The sequence below is a fragment of the Vidua macroura genome, chromosome 13 (assembly GCF_024509145.1).
Source record: "Vidua macroura isolate BioBank_ID:100142 chromosome 13, ASM2450914v1, whole genome shotgun sequence".
Classification (NCBI taxonomy): Eukaryota; Metazoa; Chordata; class Aves; order Passeriformes; family Viduidae; genus Vidua; species Vidua macroura.
This window is the reverse complement of record NC_071583.1, coordinates 11,377,977-11,395,888: the sequence shown is the minus strand read 5'-3', so window position 1 is coordinate 11,395,888 and position 17,912 is coordinate 11,377,977. Positions and strand designations below refer to the sequence as shown.

Genomic DNA, 17,912 nt, shown 5'->3' with positions numbered 1-17,912 from the left:
CACGGCTCACATCTGGATTTGGCAGTGTGAGTAGCTGGGCTGATGCTGCAGCAGCGTGCGGGGCAGCGCTCCCTGCTCAGCCACCCGGGGCAGGGTCCTTCACTTGGAGCACTCCTGGAGGGGAACAGTCAGGAGTGCTGTGCACACTCCCAGGCAGGCCAAATGGAACCATCTTTAAGCAAACAGAAGAGCAAGAAATGAATGGCCTTTGTTAAGGAAAGAAATGGAAATGTTTTCTAGTTGAACGAGCTGTCATTTAGGAGTTAATAGCAGGTGCGTGTTGGAGAGGCAGCCCACATGCAGCCGTGCTTTGGAATAAATGGGCAGGGAAGGGCAAGGGGAGTGTGCAGCTCCACTCCAGCACTGCCTTTTCATTGAAAACCCTGACATTTTGAATTGGTGTCCCAGCTGTTTTAAAACTGGAAGTTGGATCAGAAAGTTAATGCAATTACATTTTCATCCTTGTTTTCAGCTAGGAAAAAGTACAATTTGCACCTTGTTTTTTTTAATTTATGGGATTGAAGCAAGAGAAGAAAATTATGTATGTTTTTAAAGTCAAAATAAAATACCAAGGGAGAGATCCCTTGACTGCTTGCCTCTTCCACTGAAGGTGAAACTCTAACTACCATTAGTGATATCTCAAGTCATATGTGGAGAGAAGAAAAAAAGCTCTTCTCTGCTCTTAGATCAGCAGCATATAGGTCAAATGAACTTGTGACACCCTGGATTAACTCCAGCAAAGTCCATGCATTTTTTTCTGCAGTATCTGGGCATTGATACTGGTTCTGTGTCATGCCAGAATAAGTCTTTGAAGATGAACTCCATTACTAAATAATACCCAATACTTCACCAATACTTCAGGAAATTATGTGCTCCTCATGAAAGAGAGCAAAATCTCAGTGCAAAACTGCAAGAATAACTGTTAAAAATTATAGTCCCTTATAAAAAGTATTATAGGCCCTAAATAAAATTCCATAGTGCTTGATTGGTTAGTGTCTCTGACTCCTTAGGGCCACTGTAAGTTGTGCTTTGCTGGTTATATATCTTATGTTGTGTTGTGATCTTCATCCCATAGGAGAAGAGATTAGACAGGAATCACTTCATTCCTCAGCAAAGAAATGCTTTTGCAGAGGAGCTCAACAGCTGCTCAGCCATCTACGCTGGCTTTGTGCAATGTTTTCAAACCATTGATCCCAGCAGCCCAGTAGAAAAGAATTTTTCTGCCAGCTGTCTTCTGCTTTTATCTCCTTAAAGGCTGGCTCAGGAGGCGGCACTGCAGAAGGGCCTGAGGAAGAGAGTGGAATACTGTTGTGAATGTGCTTTGTGGAAGAGGAAGTGGGCTCCATATTCCTCTTTCATGGACCTTAGCTTCACCAGCCACACCACAGCAGCTTCCTGATTTTGTGACAGGGATGACAAAGCTGCCCCACTCCAGGCAGTGTGGGAAGTGACTGTGGCATGTGCAGATTTCCATACTGTCCTGGCCCCTTCATCTCATGGCATCCCAGGAGACACTTAAGTTTCTAGCCTGGCCACAGTGACTGCTGTTTGTAAATGCAGCTCCTCGTTTTGCAACACAAACACTCAGATGGGTTTTTTCAGCATGTTTGCATGAGCAACATAATGTTCCAGGAAGACTTTTAAGGAACTGCAGTTCAGAGCCAAATTCAGCAACTGCATTAGAAATGGGCAAGTCTTCTAAAGCCAAAAGAACCATGTTTGTATCCATTAGAGAAGAATTGGCTCTTAACATTGACAGAAACAGTTTGCCTTGTTAGCCAGAATTAACAACTGCTCTGATACATACCAGGTCATTTTGTTTGTCATCTCTGGAGTACAGAAAAGATTTCAAATGGCTTTAGCAAGATGACTGGTTGTCTGCTCCCTAGCAATAAGGCACAAATAATTTTAGTATAGAAAATTGACTTGCTTTTTTTTTCCTAACCAAGACAACAAACAATATATCTCTGTGTGCATGATTCTAAAAATATCTCATCTCTGCAAATGTGTCTCTGATGTGGGAGGAGAATGCTTTCAGTTTGCTGCACTCTTTGTGTGAGGCAAGTGAATAAAAAATACCCAGCAAATGCTGAAAGGAAAATTATTTTCCTAACCTTGGAAGGGAAGAGGGAAACTGATGGACTTGTGCCTTCAGGACAAGGCTCTCTTTTGGTCAGAGAGAGGCAGAATCCATCTGTAGTTCTTAGTTACATGTTTCATACATAAAACAGACAGGGTAAGAGGAAATTCTGTTGGGTACCACATCTAGTGGTTGTATAATGTGCCTGTGTGGGAAAACCCAGTGTGTTCACTGCTTCTCTACTGGAGGTGCTAAAGAAGGGATGCCCAGGACTACCCAGATGTTGGTAAGGATAAGCATATGTTGAGCTGTATTTCAGGTTCTCAGAGAAGATGAAAGTGGAAGCAGTGGTGAGAGAGGATCTTCTCCTTTGAGTTCCTAATGGTTCCCATCTGATGTGAAAGCAATCTTCCTGGGAAAGACCATAGGCTTGTGTCAAACTGGTTTTTGTTCCAGTGGAAACCAGAGCTGTGGGGGAGGGTGAAAGTGCACAGCTAAGGCTCAGTCAGGTGCACACTGAGACACTCAGCTCCAAGGTTTAGCTACAAAATAAGCACAGCAGCTGACCTAGATGGCAGCTTGATCAGAGTCAAGGGAGCATGACCTATGTCTTAAACCCTAGGGCAGCTTACCCTGCTCTCTCCTGGCTCGTGTGTCTCTGTCCTGGTCCAATGCTCTCCACATGCAGCAAAATGAAGAGTAAGTACAGATGGAGGGCAGAAATTTCATAGTGCCCTCTGTGCATCAGACTTGATTTGGTTGAAGAATGGAAAGAAATTGGGGAAATCAAACAGGAACAAGCTCCCTTACTGTGATAAGTCTGTTCTGAGGGCAAGAAAGATGCTTTGTTGAGCAGGAATCAGCAGGATGATCTCTGAGGTGCTTCCTCTGTGTATTTGTTCTGCCAGTGGAACATTTGCTTTATGTGTTACTGACAATACAGGCACAGTCTGTTGACTTTTCCAGATGTTGATTGTCCTGCTTTGAAGATTCTTCCTGTTGTTTTAGCTGTTTGTGTGTCTGAATGGTGGATTAGATGTACTGCTTGTTAAACAAATAATTAAACACTGAGAGCTTTGAAATCCAGTATGTTTAATTAATGAGCTTCGCTCACTTGATGAAAAAGATGTGTACTTAAATCATTACAAAACAAGTATCGTTTCTTAAGTAGTGAACTGTTATGAATTTGAGGGGTTTACTATTCATTAATAATTTTTTCATTAAACCTTAAAAAGTCACCAAGCAGAAAATCAAGGCTTCACAGAACATTTGTTGTGTTGCCTTGTGTATTGTCTCCCGCAAATTTTCCAACTATGTGCTTTCTCCACACTCCTCCTCTGCAAAACCATGCTGCCTTATAGTCTGGGATTAGAGTTAATTATTACTTTTAAATCTTGCTATATCTTGGACCAAGGTCTGTGGCAATGCCCTGTGGTGCTGATGCTGTACAAGTGCTGGAAAAAAACCAGCAGTCTGTGCTCAGAGGAGTTTCAGTAGCGCTCATAAATACAGGCATCAGCTGCCATGCCTTGTGACACACTTCATCAACTTCTGCACTGGCTGCTAAAGCTGAAACACTCTGGAAAACTGTATCTGCTGCATCCTGTGCTCTAAGTTTTATCTCCACGTCTGAATGTATTTTGTAAAGGGCAGAGAGGAAAGCAGAGGCAGGCAAGGGTCGTTTCTCCCTGTCTGTGGGGTTTGGATATAAAATGAGCTGCTGAAGTGGTGTTTTCCCATGGCACTGGGGTCTCAGGATAGGTTGGGGTCATCATGGTGAGGTGCCCACCTGAGCAAGCAGCTGCAAGCTCAGGGAGATCGTGGGTGAGGGTTTAGGCTGGCACATTACACTGTGTGCACCAGAGGAACCATCCACATTTCTGTCACTGGCATCTCCCTCCTGTGGGCTCCAGACCCAGCATCATTCCTCTGTGTGGGTCACCTGCAGAGGGAAAGCATCTATGAGAATTTCTAATTATGTGGTTTATTCCCTAAACCAGACAGCAAGCAGGAAACAACTATGCTCATGTCTCTTACCAGCAGCATGACCTGTGGTGGGGTGAGAGCAAAAAAAGGTGAAGTAGGCTCACCTACACACGTCACAGTGTCCAACACCAGTGAGAAGTCCATTCCATCTCCAATTTTGGGCAGAAAATAGAAGCAGAGGACTTCAGGAATAAAACAAATCTTTCCCAAAGCTAATAAACACATAATAGCTTCTTTTCCAAAAACCATTTGGGCATTTGCTTCAAATGGACCTATCAGATTCCAACAAGCTTATTGGTGAACAAGGCAGTGAAAGAAGAGGATCTTCAATGTGAGCTTGGCTGTGGGGTCTAGCACAAATCCTTCTGCTGCACACCACTGTCTGTGCTGTAACGAGCTGCTGCCCACTGCTGTGGCAGTGCCAGTGCTAAAGCAGCAAAATCACCTTTTCTGGCCTACAACAGCTCTTTGGGAATTGAATCACATCATGCTCAGCTTGTTAAATCAAACGCTCCAGCGCCAAGCCTTGCTAATGGCCCCTCTGCCATCATTAAGACATTGCTTTCCAGTGTGGGGCTCTGTGGTACCAGAGCTGCTCCTCAGCTGTGTCTGGGAATCACTGAATTCACAGTGGTGGCACTTCTCACCTCTAACCACTGAAAACTCCTGACACTCCTCTGTTAGTACCATTGCAATTCAAAATGTGGCTGTGCTGAGGGAGTGGACAGCCTGGAATTCCTGACCTAACCCCTGGCTCTGCCTGTTCCTGATTCTCCCACTTTAAAATCTTGGAGTTACACCTCTAGAGAGGAAAACAGATAGTACTGATGAATCCTGAGGCAGGAGTCAAGCTCTGCATTCCTCCTAATTGTTCCTACCATCAGTTGGCAGGGGAGAACATCTCATCCTACAGTGGTGGTGTTCTCACTACAATAAAAATGGATCCAAACCATCCTTTTCCCCCAAAGCTGGAAACACCAAAATATATGAAAAGCCAAGATACAAATTCTTCCTGAAAAATTACTGTTCCCTAGGCAGATTTCTCCTGTCCTCTGTCTTTGTTTTATGGCTTTTCCATAATAAATAGGGGGCAAAGGCTGAAAAAACAACATGGTGCATAATTTCTGCTTTCCCATGACTGTAAGCTTTAAGGAACAGCACTGAAATTGGTGAATTTACAGCACCATAGCTGAACTCAACCTGCATTCCCATCACCTCATTTTCCATAGCAAAATGTTCCTGCTGAAGGTCAGAGGGTCAATTCAGTCCTCACCTGAGCTGGGCTGCTTATTGTGGTAGCACATTTCTCCACCTTTATTTCTTCAGGCAGTTCCCACTTGGCTTTGAATGAAGGGAAAGGAGTGTCAAGTTGGACTGCTTTTTATTTACAAGTTTTTCAGGATATCTCCAATCTGAACAGGACGTAACCTTTTTTTGAGGCATGTGAGCCAATGTCAGCTGAAGAGCCTGGCTGCTTTGGAGTGGTTTTCAAAAGCAAGCCCCACAGCATGAGAGAATATGGGATTTGAGGAATGAAGGGACTTGTAGAAATATGTATTTCCAGGGTCACAGGCTCTGTTATGCAGGCAGAGTCATACTTACATGGTTATAACAGACTCCCCAGACACTGCACCCCCACAAATACTCCATCACTGAACTCTCAGCTTTGTCTTCCTCTGCAGGCAGTCAGTATTATCTTATCCAGAGAGATGTGTAGCTTTGGAAGATCCATAATCATAGGTGGAATCACACTCTGAAGTCATGCTCTCTGACAGGACTGAATGAGTTGTTTGTTGTTCTTGACTCCAGGGGCAGAGCCACAATCTGAGCATGCTTATGCTGCAAATAGAGGGAAGAATTTAATAACTGTGACATAGTGGGCCAGATGATCAAGCCTTTATTCAGATTTTGTTTGAGTGAAGTATGTTATTTTGCAGTGCTGTGTTTGGTTGGAAATGGATGCTTAAACTTCCTAATTCTAGATTTGCAACTTGAAAATATGCTGTTTGGATTCTCACTTTTAAAGCCTCTTGGAAAGGGTGCCTGCAATTAGGTCAGTACACACAACCTGAAATGATCACTGAGGCACTGCACAAACACACTACTAGCAGTGAACCACACAAGCTGGGTGTGAAGGCAGATAGATGGGAAACAGTTTAAAAGCTTTTGGATGCTGAGTGTGCTGTGGGGATGTGCACCAGCAGTCACAGCTCTGTGCACTGCACCTCACAGTGCCCTGCTGAAACAAGGGGCCCCTGTGGGAATGCTGTGATGAGGAGCTCATGGAGCTGTGATTCTTGGACACTTCTCTGTTGTCACCCTTGGCGTTGTGTCACTTGGGTGTGGAGCAGTCTCTCGTTAGTTCCAGTTGCTAGGGGAAGGTGGTTCCCCTCCTCTTGCACCCACTGTTTTGCCACTGGCACTGTGGAATCACTACAGCAGATTCATTCCTAGCAAAACCCAAAGCTAATAGCTTTACATCAAGGATGAACCTGACCTTTCATTCTTAATAACTCTAAAGGCAAAAGATCAGAGAAAAACACATCAATATTCTTGACTGTATCGATGTTTGGTTGTGCAAATATCTCTCATCTAATAGAAGGGGTCTTAGTTCCTCACCCTGAAGCTTTCTCAGATGAGGAATTCAAACTTGCAATATACTCATTAACTGGGGGAACAAGTTTAGTTTCTTGGAGGGGAAGAATGGAAATTATTAAAATTAGAGACCATGACCTAGCAATGCCCCCTGGTTAACCTTGTGCAAGGGGCAGGGATAATATGAAAGCAAAGACTGGCATGGCTCTCCTGTCCCACACGTGCAGACAAACTGCTGCTCAGGCTCTGTGCCATCTGAGTGGGGAACAGGAGTTTAGTATTTAAAATTGGGGTTAAAACTGGCTCATTAAGTTATTAATAAAAAATCCTGGGAAAATTCAAAGAGGAGCTTGTCACAGCATTGCACAGGTATTTCTTGGATTCCACAATCATTGCTTTGACTGTTACAAGCAGTGCCACTGTTATGTGGTAGAAGCAGGGGAAATACTTCACACTGAGAGCCAAGGAGGCTTTCCAGACCTCCCTCTGTCTCATCCAAAAATAGACCAAAGACTCACAGTTCCAGAGCAAGGAGTCATGGCCCATTTACAGACCTGGGCCACGGGGGGTTGCTGTCTCTGCTTGCACAGCTGTCTGAGCACTGGAGAGAAGGAGAGACCAGAAGCAAGTGAGGCAGCACTGGAGAGAAAAAAGCCTGAAGTGCAGAGCTCTGCTAGGGAAAATGTTCCTCTCTCTGGACTGTTCAACTCATATTAACCTGCTACATTTGGAGTTGAATAGTAGGCAGAAAACACATTTGAGGACCATAAAGTGAGTGGTCTGAATGTGTATAAAAGTTGTAATAAGCTCACTTTCAATCTGTAACAAAAACCAATTTAAAGTCACTAGTTCCTCTAGCCACACACATGGTTTCACTTCTGGAGATTATCATGACTTGTATTTTAATTTGCTCTTCTATTTGTTTCTGGTCACTGATCCATGGAGGATGCTTGCTGCACCATATTTTGGCAGGAATTGGAGTGTGTGCATGGAAAGCAGAACTGGTAAAGCACTATTTATAATCCATCAGCATGGTGTGTATGGGGCTTTTTGGCAGCCAGGGTGGCTGATTACAGCCTTCACTGCCAAAAGACCCAGCCATGGAGACCACCTGACAAAAAAATTAGTTTGGGGTTCAGTTTTTCCTAGATGGAGTGAATTTAATCAGCTTTTTATTAGAAGTTCTGTTTAATTTGCAAGGTGATTTTTTTGGGTGGCTTACAAGAAAGCTGAGACCTACTGATTCCCACTGGTATGACCACTGCCAGCAGATGTGACTGACTACCTTTGTGGCTGTGTCAGGGGTGCTTTTCTTTGCTGATCACTGCAAGGGGAACCATCCAGCATGTCAACAATTATCAGCTTCACCTCCTTTAACAAGTCATTGTCCCTTTGTGTCTATAAATGTGCCTCAGTGCCCAGTGGAGAAGGTCTAAGGAGACACCCAGCAGGGGGGAGATGTTTAAGGCCCCCTATACCCTAACCCAGATGGGTGGGATGCATTTTCCCCTTCACAGTTTTCCTTAACAACCTGCATGGAACAGAAACAAGCAAAGGGCTGTTTCTAAGGACAAATCCTATTTGTGATAGACAATAACATGCATGTGTGTTCAGGTAAGCATGCAAACTGCTTCCCCAAGGTGGCATTAATTTCAAGCCTTAGCAAGCTCAAAATTGCCTGGGGCTGTGTTGGTGGTGATGCTGGCTCCACCTCTGCCAGGGATGCCACTGTTCCCATGGCAACTCACCATCTCCCATTTTAATCTTCCCCTTCCCTTCCATTAGGCAAGATAATTCTCAGACACAGCATGAGGCAGCAGTGTCCAGGTGTGGTACAGTTTGCATTAACACTTGTTTAAGAGGAGGTTGCCACTGGATGCTTGCCCTCTGCAGGCTGTTGCAACCTCCATCACTTGACCCCTTACCTCACACAGAGGAGGTTTCCAGCCCACCCAGCACTGCAGGGTATCATGAGAAAAAGCAGGACTGTGAAGCTTATGCACATTTAGGCCCTGGAAAAGGCAGTGTCCATGGTCTATTAAGTTTAGAGCAAGACTCTATCTAGACTTCAGAATCTTTCTGTTTCTGTCCAAGATGCTACACAGCAGTTACAGCTGCACAGTGAGCCACCAGACCCAAAGCATGTGATCCCTGAGGCAAATCCCCATTTCCCAGGATGCAGTGGCCCATCAGCAAGGCAAGACAGCCCTTCTTCACCCTTGGAGTGAAGCTGGAGGTGGCAAGAAGTAAATTGGTACTCTTAGTTTTGAAGAGCAGATAGAAACATGGGGGAATAGAAGTCCAAATTTAGAGGCCCCTTGCAATCCCTTAACATTCTTTGATTCTATGATGCTTATTTAAAAAGTCAGGTCACGGACAGTACGGCACTTGACAGTTCTGTGCAGTTTCCTTTGCATTTCTGCAGCTCTTTTTCTGTTGAGAGATGACTGCAGGAGAAGGTCAATTTAGGACAGAAACAGTCCAACAAGCTTATTTCTGCCAGGCCCTTTCTTGACTGTAACTACTGCTTCAAATGACTTAGCTGTGTGCTCTGCTTTCCCCTGCAGTTGGCCATGGGCAGAGCGAGGGTGATCGTATGGTTGTCTCAGATTTCCACGTCTTCATCAGGGACAGCTTGCAACACATTGATCTCATGAAGAAAGAGCACCCCAAACTGCCTGTTCTCATCCTGGGGCATTCCATGGTAAGCACCATCCCCTACCCCTCCCAGCAGCACAGGACATGTGTCATAGTCTGGTGGTAATCATGGGGATGGCAGGAAAGAACTCATTCCACAGCAGCAAAACAAAACTACAAAGAACCTTCCCTTCCACTCCATTCACTGATTTATTTGCCAGCATGCTACAATCCTGATGTTTGCCTTGAGTAAAGACAGTCCTTCACTTTTCTACCCCCACCATGGCCCTAATTAGCCATTTGCAAGGAGAAGCCTGTTTTTTAACATAACCATTCATTCCCGTGGCTATGTGGTAAGGCTCACCAGCTCCCTGCAGCATCGAGTTTCCCCTTTCATTCTAACCAGTAACCAGGAGGTTAAGCCCTCCAAGGCTTTGTGAGCAGCATGGGGATGAAGCATGAAAATACCCTGTAGCCTTATTCTGTTAAACAACCTAACAGGAAAATGTACCAGGGATTAAGGCTGCAAAAACAAAGGCACTGATTTGGTGAACAGATCTGAAGCCTGATTCTGACAGCACGGGCCAAATCCCTTTATTCAAGCTAACAGTATTCCCACTGATGTCATTGATCTGCCCTCCCTGCCTTCCCAGAGGAGAGGAAAATGAATAAGTACTTTGGGATTCAGTCCATGCTTAGATAAATAAGTGTTCTGGCATAGGAAGGCATGGCATGCTCTGAAGGGCTCCCGTGCTCCAAAGCCACTGTGTAACAAGGAGCAATTTCCCAGTGAGGTCTTTGAAATGCTCCTCGCTGCTGCTCCATTTAACAAGCCCCTGGTTCTCCAGAAGTGTGGAAGTTCACCAAATATTTCCCTTGGCAGCTAATCCCCTGTGAACTTTCCCAAGCAAGCCCACCAGATCCCTTCCATCTGCACCTCTCGCCATCCTCCCGTCCTCGTGCGGGACAGCTCAGCCCAGCTCTCATTTAGCTCCGGACCAGGGGCTGGGTGTTTGCTGCCAGGCCCTTGGCACAGCACTGTGGGGCTGGAGGAGCTGGGGACACTGTGGAGGAGAATATTTAATTCCCATTAATTAGTGAAGATTTTCACATGCCTGGGGCAGCACTGCTGTTGCCCAGGTTACCAGTGGCACAGCACGGAGCAAGCCCGGCTTCACGGCATCTTCTCTGTGCAGCACCAGTCTGTCAGGCTGATAAACCTCAACTAATTTTTCAAGTCCCACCCGAACTACCACTTCAGACATTTTCTTCTTCTTGGTCCTTTAAAGTAAGGAGGACACAAGGCATCCCAGGGAGCTGATGGACGTTGCATGGAGAGTTGAGTTCAGTGTGACGTGAGGGTTTATGGCATGAGAACAGAAACCAGATCTCTTCTCCCCCACAAAAACCAGACACTTCCAGTGCTTCTACTCCTCCAGCCTTCCTTGCTGACCACACTGCACTCTCAGTGGGGCAGAAGTAATTGCTTGCTTGGACTAAACCTCTTCCAGTAACAGGATTACTATACAAACAAGATGTTGGCACCTGTATTAAGCTGTGGGCTGTTATTTTGCATTGCAGGGGGGAGCCATCTCCATTCTGACAGCTAGTGAGCGACCCAGTGAGTTTTCAGGCATGCTGTTAATCTCTCCTTTAGTGGTAGCCAGCCCAGAAGTCGCTACTCCCATCAAGGTAAGAGCAAACCCGCGTTGCACATGGTCACCTTGCTCTTCTGCAGAAGGAAAAGTGTTAAGACCTCTGGCCTTGAAATGCAAAACCCTGCAAAATCTGTGCCACCCAGATGCCAGTCAGTACTTTTCTTCTAAGTGCCTCCCCCACAGTTCCACCTACTTTTCAGATGGGAAGTGAATCCTGACCCTGTCCAGAAAAACCTAGTACCAAGAGTTGGATACTGGTGGTAGCAGACTGTGCTTTCTTCACCTCACCCCGTGGCAGCCCACACAATGCTGTCCTTTCCCTTCCTCTCCTACAGCTTTCTTCCTGACTCATGCAGAGTCTGGTATAGTTGCAACACAGGCTGCTGGCTAAGTCAGGCCAGGGTTATTTTTGGCATTTGGGGGATGACCAATTTCTGAACAGAACTAGAGCTCCTCAGTCTCAGAAATCCTTTATGAGCCTCAAAAGAGGCTTCCAGCTAAAGCATCACTGCCCCACCTGCATCCCATTTGGCTTGGTACCATAACTGGTTCTTGTCCAGACCGTCTCTTTTGGTTTGCATTTAGGCTTTATCCCCTCTCCCATTTACATTGCCCTCCAGAGCTGTTTCTGATCCACAGTTGCATTGCCCAGTTTGCCCTTCCCCAGGGAAGTTCTGCAAAGCAACTGAGCCTCAGTTCTCTCCTCCTTTTTGCATTCTAAAAAGAATAAACAACAATCCTAAAAGAAGCTGGAAGCAAAGGGAAGGAGCACCTAAACCAGACGAAGGACAGAGTCTTTCATTCCCACAGGACTCCTTCCTTTATCTTCTCTCCTTAGACACTTCTCCTAGGGCTAGCTTCTTGTTCTAATTTACTTCTAAGCTATTTCTCCTTTTCTTTTTTTCTTCTGTGAGGAAGAAGACAGATTGCCTCAGCTTTCAGTATAATCCTGTCCCACTTTCTGCTGTAGCCAAACATATAGGGACCTCACAAATCATTACAAGCACCAAAGGGTGCTTTCTAATCACCTGTTTTCCACTGAAAAAAAATGCATTAGGACCTCTAGCTTTAAGATGCAGGACCCTGCTGAGATCTGCACCACCTGCATGCCAGTCAGTATTTTCCTTCTAAGTGCTTTCCCAGAGGCTTACCTAATTTTAAGAGTAGAAGTGAATCCTGAAGTCATCCAGCCCAAGTAAACTTATTTAAATGGAAGCCAGAATGCCAAAATCTGGTTTTAGGAGGCTGGTTACTGATTCTTCATGGGTGAGGCTACATCTGGCGTAAGTGTCCTGTGAGCACCAGTGCCCCTGCTTTTTCTTTTCTGGGAAAGTGAAAGAGAATAATAATTAAGAAAAAAGAATAAACAGTCTGAATATGAGAGAGACTGTTAGCCTTTTCTTTCTAATCAAGGGAAATAGAGAAAGATTGCTATAGCTTTACCTTTTGCTAGATGCTAAACCCTTTCTGAAATAAGGACTCACCAGTTCTGTGGGAACTAGCTTTACTGTAGTCTGGTTTGTTGCAGATATGTACGAGATGATGCTTAATTTCACTGTAAGAAATAAGTGCAATGATGCATTACTTAGGTAGGAAATCCTATTCTTTAACTGACATATTTTGGAGGTTTTTATATGGTCTCTTTCCTAGAAAGTCTCTCACATAGAGTATTACAAGAGCACAGTCAGTTTCTTTCTCTTTCAAATCTTTTGTTGCATCTCAAAACTGATAAAAAATTAATTATTCCTGAAATAGCTCTGTTCTGTCACACTCAGTTGAAATCATTTTGGGAGTTGAAAAGGTATTTGCAAGAGGAAGGATTGAAAACAAGCAGAGTATTCCTGCATAAGCCACATTTTCCCGTAAAGCTGTGTGGTTTTTTTCCTCTGAGAGTCAAAAAACATTTCATGGTGATTGTGCTTCTGAGGAACAAAGGCTTAGTTTTCCCTTGGAACTGGTACGACTTCTCAGCCCTGGGCCATTTCCCAAGGAGCATTGCATTCATCCCTTTGCTGGGGAAGTTTCCAGCTGAGCAAGAATTTACCTTGGCCTGAACAAACGAGAGCTCAAGACAGCAATAACAGTGAGCCAGATGACACACGGGGTCCTTCAGAAATACCTTCCCTGGCTGCTGAGCCAGCCCTGGCAGCACCAGAGGCACAGCATGTTTGCAGGCTCTGTGAAGGAAGATCAAATGCTGCTCTTTGCAGAAACAATTTCACCACTTCCTCATAAATCCTGTGTCCTGATGGAAGCATCCAGCTGCAAATCCAGTAGAGTAAAAGGGATCTTGCTGCCTTCCCCTTTTTCTTCTCAACTGACCTGGACAAAATTCAGCTCTGAATCTTTGCAGTTTCAAAGGCTGCAGAGACAGGAGTCACATATGCTGGCAAAGGGCAGAGCAGGGGTGAAAGAGCATCTCCCATTACATTTCTGCTACTGAATGCTTTGAAATCAGATGGGCAGGACAACCCCTTAGGAAACATTCCCTGGTGTTTAATCCTGTACTGACCCTCAGCCTATTGTTTAAGGACTTACTACACGATATTCTCTCTTTACCTTTTGTGTTTTCCATTTCACCTCTAGCTGATCTGTTGCTTTCTAACCTGACTGGGCATCACGATGCTCACTGTCTTTCAGCCTGAATTTGCACCCAGTAACACTGCAAAGGACTTTTCCTAAGGTGTAATCAAAGTGGAAGAAAGTACTATATTAATTTTTGTTGTTGTTGTTGTTGCTTTATTCCTTTATTCTGTTCCGTTTAGCAGAGATGACAATCATCAGGTTCAGAGTCCATAATCCTGCCTAGGATACATGGAGGTGCATAGCTTAAATCACCACTGCCTGGAGTTAACATGAAATGAGGAAAACCCCATTCCTTCTTGGATCATCATAAACTCATACCTGCATTGTTGTGTAGTAAAAACTAACTTTGCTGACACAATGTCATAGCCAGCGAGGGCTCACTATACTGGCAGGCAGTGACACTGGTTCCTACTCATGTCTACCCCAAGGTACACACGTGTTCCCAAACCTGCTGTGAGTCTTTACTGCTTTTCACTCCTCAATGACTTTGATTTCAACCTTGTGTTATTCCTCTAATATCATAATTAATCTGTCGTGTGTCATCTGTGATCTGAAGTGTCAGGGAGTGCTTCAGAAATGATTAGGTGTCCGCAGAAACAGAGGGCATAGGTGGCAGCCTTCCTCCAAGTGTCAGTTGTGAACACCACAGGGCCATAAACCAGACCAAAGAACACTAACTGACTTAAGCAGTGATCACTTAATTAAAGGCAGCTATCAAAGATCAGAGCAGAACTCTGATATCAATGTGCTTGTACTGCTATTGAAACAAAAGATGTTAGCCTTTCTTCTATGAGCAGTTTCCAGTCTGGGCTGCTCAATGCTTTTGTGTGTGGTTCCCAGGAGACTGTGTGAGCAATGGATTCCCTTAGCCAATGCATGCACACTTGGCTGTTGCTTATTTACAGGTTCCCTGGAGAATACGCTTATCAAAACGAGTGCAGCCTAGGCAACTGCTGCAGATGGCACCCAACATCCCTTATGCACTGCAACCTGAGATCAGAGCTGTGGCAGCAAGGAAAGGGCAATAAAACACCAAAACCCAGCCCTCTAAGAGCTGGAAACTACCTTTTTCTATCCAAGTACTTAACTGAGCCCTTTCAGAAATTAACTTGAGAATGAGGAAAAGCCACAGTACAATGAAGTTGTGCTGCTGCATGTGGACGGACAGCTGACGGCATTTCAGTCTAGCACACCCACTCCCTGCTCCCAGGAGCAGTTTAAACACTTTCCTCATTAAGAGAAATGTTTTAAATATAGGACAGATCTTTCTCCAGAGTTAGTTGACAATTCTCAACTGTTTAACTCCTGTGCTGATTTCCATCAGCTCAGGATTTGGGCCTCTATGTTCCCTCTCTTCCTCTAATTGGCTCTTTGACTGCTTCCTTTCCTCTCCCACAGGTTTTTGCAGCAAAAGTGCTCAACTTTGTGCTCCCAAACCTATCACTGGGGTCGATAGATCCAAATGCAATTTCCCGGAACAAGAAAGAGGTGAGAACCTTAATTCCATTTTAACTCACTGTATAGTCGGTTTTGCTAAATCAGGAGAGCAAAATCTGTGCTGGTGGAGAAAGGTGACATATCTCTGAAGCCAGTGGAACTGAAGACTGTGGGAAACCAGCTGCTCCTCCCTGGGGTGTGCCTTGCACCCACAGCTGCTCTGGGTACCAGACATGACAGAGAGCTACAGGTGCAGGGGGAAGCACGTGGGAGCCGTGTCTTTGTCTCTGCTGCACCACCACCACTCATTACAGCAGCAAAACCCAACTCAGGTAGCAAACACACTGCTAAAGTCAACTTTTCCACCCCTGCTCTTTCCAGTGAAATCATGCGAAACCCTACAGTCCTAGAGATTTGTTTTCCTGCTTCCAAACCAGGATCACATTGTGCCAGATGCATTCAAGCAGAGGACAAGAGCGTGCTTGAACCAAAGAACTTGTTCCAAGGTCTCCTGGATCACACTCTGACTCTGCTACAGCCTTTCCAAACAAATGATATATCCATGCTGCACCCAAGAATAATACTTCAAGGGGCTGCAATTGAAGCAGCTGTTGTAACAGCACAGCTCCAGCCTCACCACTGTGAATGTGCATGGAACTGTCCTGGGGTTGAGTTTTTATAGTGCCACAATAGCCTGGGACTGGTCTCCCACTCACACTCACTCCTGGTAATAACTGTGTCAGCCTGTTCATGCCATCACTGCACAAACAGGTGCAATTGCAACTGCTGCAACACCACCTAAAGAGGGGTTTTCCTTCTCACCATTGTGGGAGGAGTGAAAGGAGATAGACACCGTAAGTGGATGAAGGTGCTTAGGCTAGACCCAGAACTTGGTGCATTTCAGAAAGCACCATTTTTTCTTGAATTATAGAAAATGACACTCAAGGGTGTCTCAAGAGCTTTGCTGGTGCAAAGTGGTCACTCGTTCCTGTGCTCCCATGCTCACATCTCACTGACAGATGCTGTAATTTTCTCTGCTGTTCATGCAATGGTTCATACCTTAACTAGGAATTAATGAATTGCCTTTGTCTGGGGAGGCAGCTTGACCAGTGTTAGAATTGAAGCTGAAAGGATCAGGGGCAAAGACAGTGCCAACATCTGTGTGAGTGCAGTGCATTTGGCCTCAGCATATCCCACATCTTTGGCTCACCTATTCAGAAAACTGGAAAGCAAAGAGTTTCCCAGAATAGCCTCAAGGCTCAGGGTTGTTTCTTGGCACTGCCAGAGGGGTTTTTGTTCCTATGACTTTCAGTTCACTTATCCTTGAATAGAGCATAAGATTTCACTGTGTTGGAGGTGGAAAGATCCAAGGAGCTGAGGAAAAGAAGACAGGACTAGTGTGCAGTGAGATCATGTGCATCCGCTGATGCACCATGTGACATATGCTCCAAAGTACCATATGAGGCTGCACAAAATATATGCTTGAGAAGAAGGCTGACTCCAATCTAGCTGTAGAAACCTGTTCTTACTTGCATTCAGCTGCCATAACTCATATAATTCAGAGAAAAAGTTTAAATTAGACAATCAAATCACTAAAATGACACAGAGGGAAGTTTTCACATCTACATTTGTATTTAGAGGATAAAAGCAATCAGTGCTCTGGAGGAGGAGAGGAATTGGAGAGCTTTATTCCCTACCAGAAAAGTGAGTGTGTCTGTGACGTGTGGGTCTTTACCTGCTTCTGCACTGATTTGTTATGTGACACCTGAACTCTGCTGCAGGTGTTTTAAATTTAAAACATTTAAAGATGTTTTAAATACACCTCCAAGAGCTGGATCCTGTGCTGAAAGATGCAACTGCTACACTTGATAGCTTTGTAGGAGAAAAGTGATGATGTAGGGACATCCTGAATAATAATACATTTAGGAAAGTGTCAGAGAACTCCTGAAATTGGCACACAGTATTGACTGAGCACTTCCGTGTTGTGGTGATGTTAGGAATCACCACAGCAACCACTGGACATACTTTATAATAATTGTTATTGTATTGTCTTTCTAACCACATACTTGCTGCTGCTTCCTCTGTTCTGTGATGCTTCAAGTCTCTAAAGCTTCTTTGGAGCATTGTTTTGCTCTGCCCTTTCCCTTTCCATGGAGCAAGGGAGAGCCTTTTGCAGTGGATAAAGGTGCAGGTCTGCTGCATTAGAGCCTGCCCATAATGGAGATGTCTTCCAAATGAGACACCCTGTGTGCTGTGCTGCCTTCTCACCTACACGTGAGCACACAGCTGATAGAGCAGCTGTGGGTAGTGATGAAAGCACTTTCCTGACCCCCTTCAAACACCAGGATTTGAGGGTCCAGGCACTTACTGAAAACAAGATAGCATTTTGGTCCTCTGCCTGCCTCTAAGCACACTCCACCCTCCTTCCGGATTCAAGACGCTCAGATTTAAAGCACACAATGTGCTGGAAACATCCATTATTTATATGTTACACATACTCTCCTGCCAGACCAGCTTTCTATTCAATAGAAATATTTTTGGGACAACATCCAAGAATTTCCTAATGACTTTGTGTTCCCAGAAAGCTGTCTTCAGGCTGTGGGGACTGAAATACAGAATGATATAGAGATGTTTGTTTGATGCTTGCTGTACCAGAGGGAAAAAAGAGAGCAAGAAGTAACCTTAAAAAACAATCCTATTATTCCAAGAAAGAATGACATCACAGTGACAGCAACTTCTTTACCCCAGTAATCATTGTTAGCTGCTGTTGACTTAATGGAATGGTCCCCCTGACTTAAGCCTTGCTCCTGCCAAGTCCACAGAGATGAGGCTGCAAGAGGAGATGCAGACCTCTAAACAGGTCAATGTGATGCAGCAACCTGATGGTTGCTTCTGTCTTGGAATTACATAAAGATAAAAAGAGCTGTTGTGAG

The 17,912-nt window shown here is 44.8% G+C and overlaps 1 protein-coding gene across 4 annotated transcripts in view; it reads left to right on the top strand.

Moving 5' to 3' along the window:
* MGLL (monoglyceride lipase) overlaps positions 1-17,912 on the top strand; it is a 101,647-nt gene that overhangs the window by 76,029 nt on the left and 7,706 nt on the right. For all 4 annotated transcript variants that reach the window (XM_053989258.1, XM_053989261.1, XM_053989260.1 and 1 more), the window contains 3 exons: positions 9,229-9,365; positions 10,880-10,990; positions 14,941-15,030. In XM_053989258.1, the coding sequence (XP_053845233.1) occupies positions 9,229-9,365; positions 10,880-10,990; positions 14,941-15,030 (338 nt within the window). The remainder of the gene's footprint in view (positions 1-9,228; positions 9,366-10,879; positions 10,991-14,940; positions 15,031-17,912) is intronic.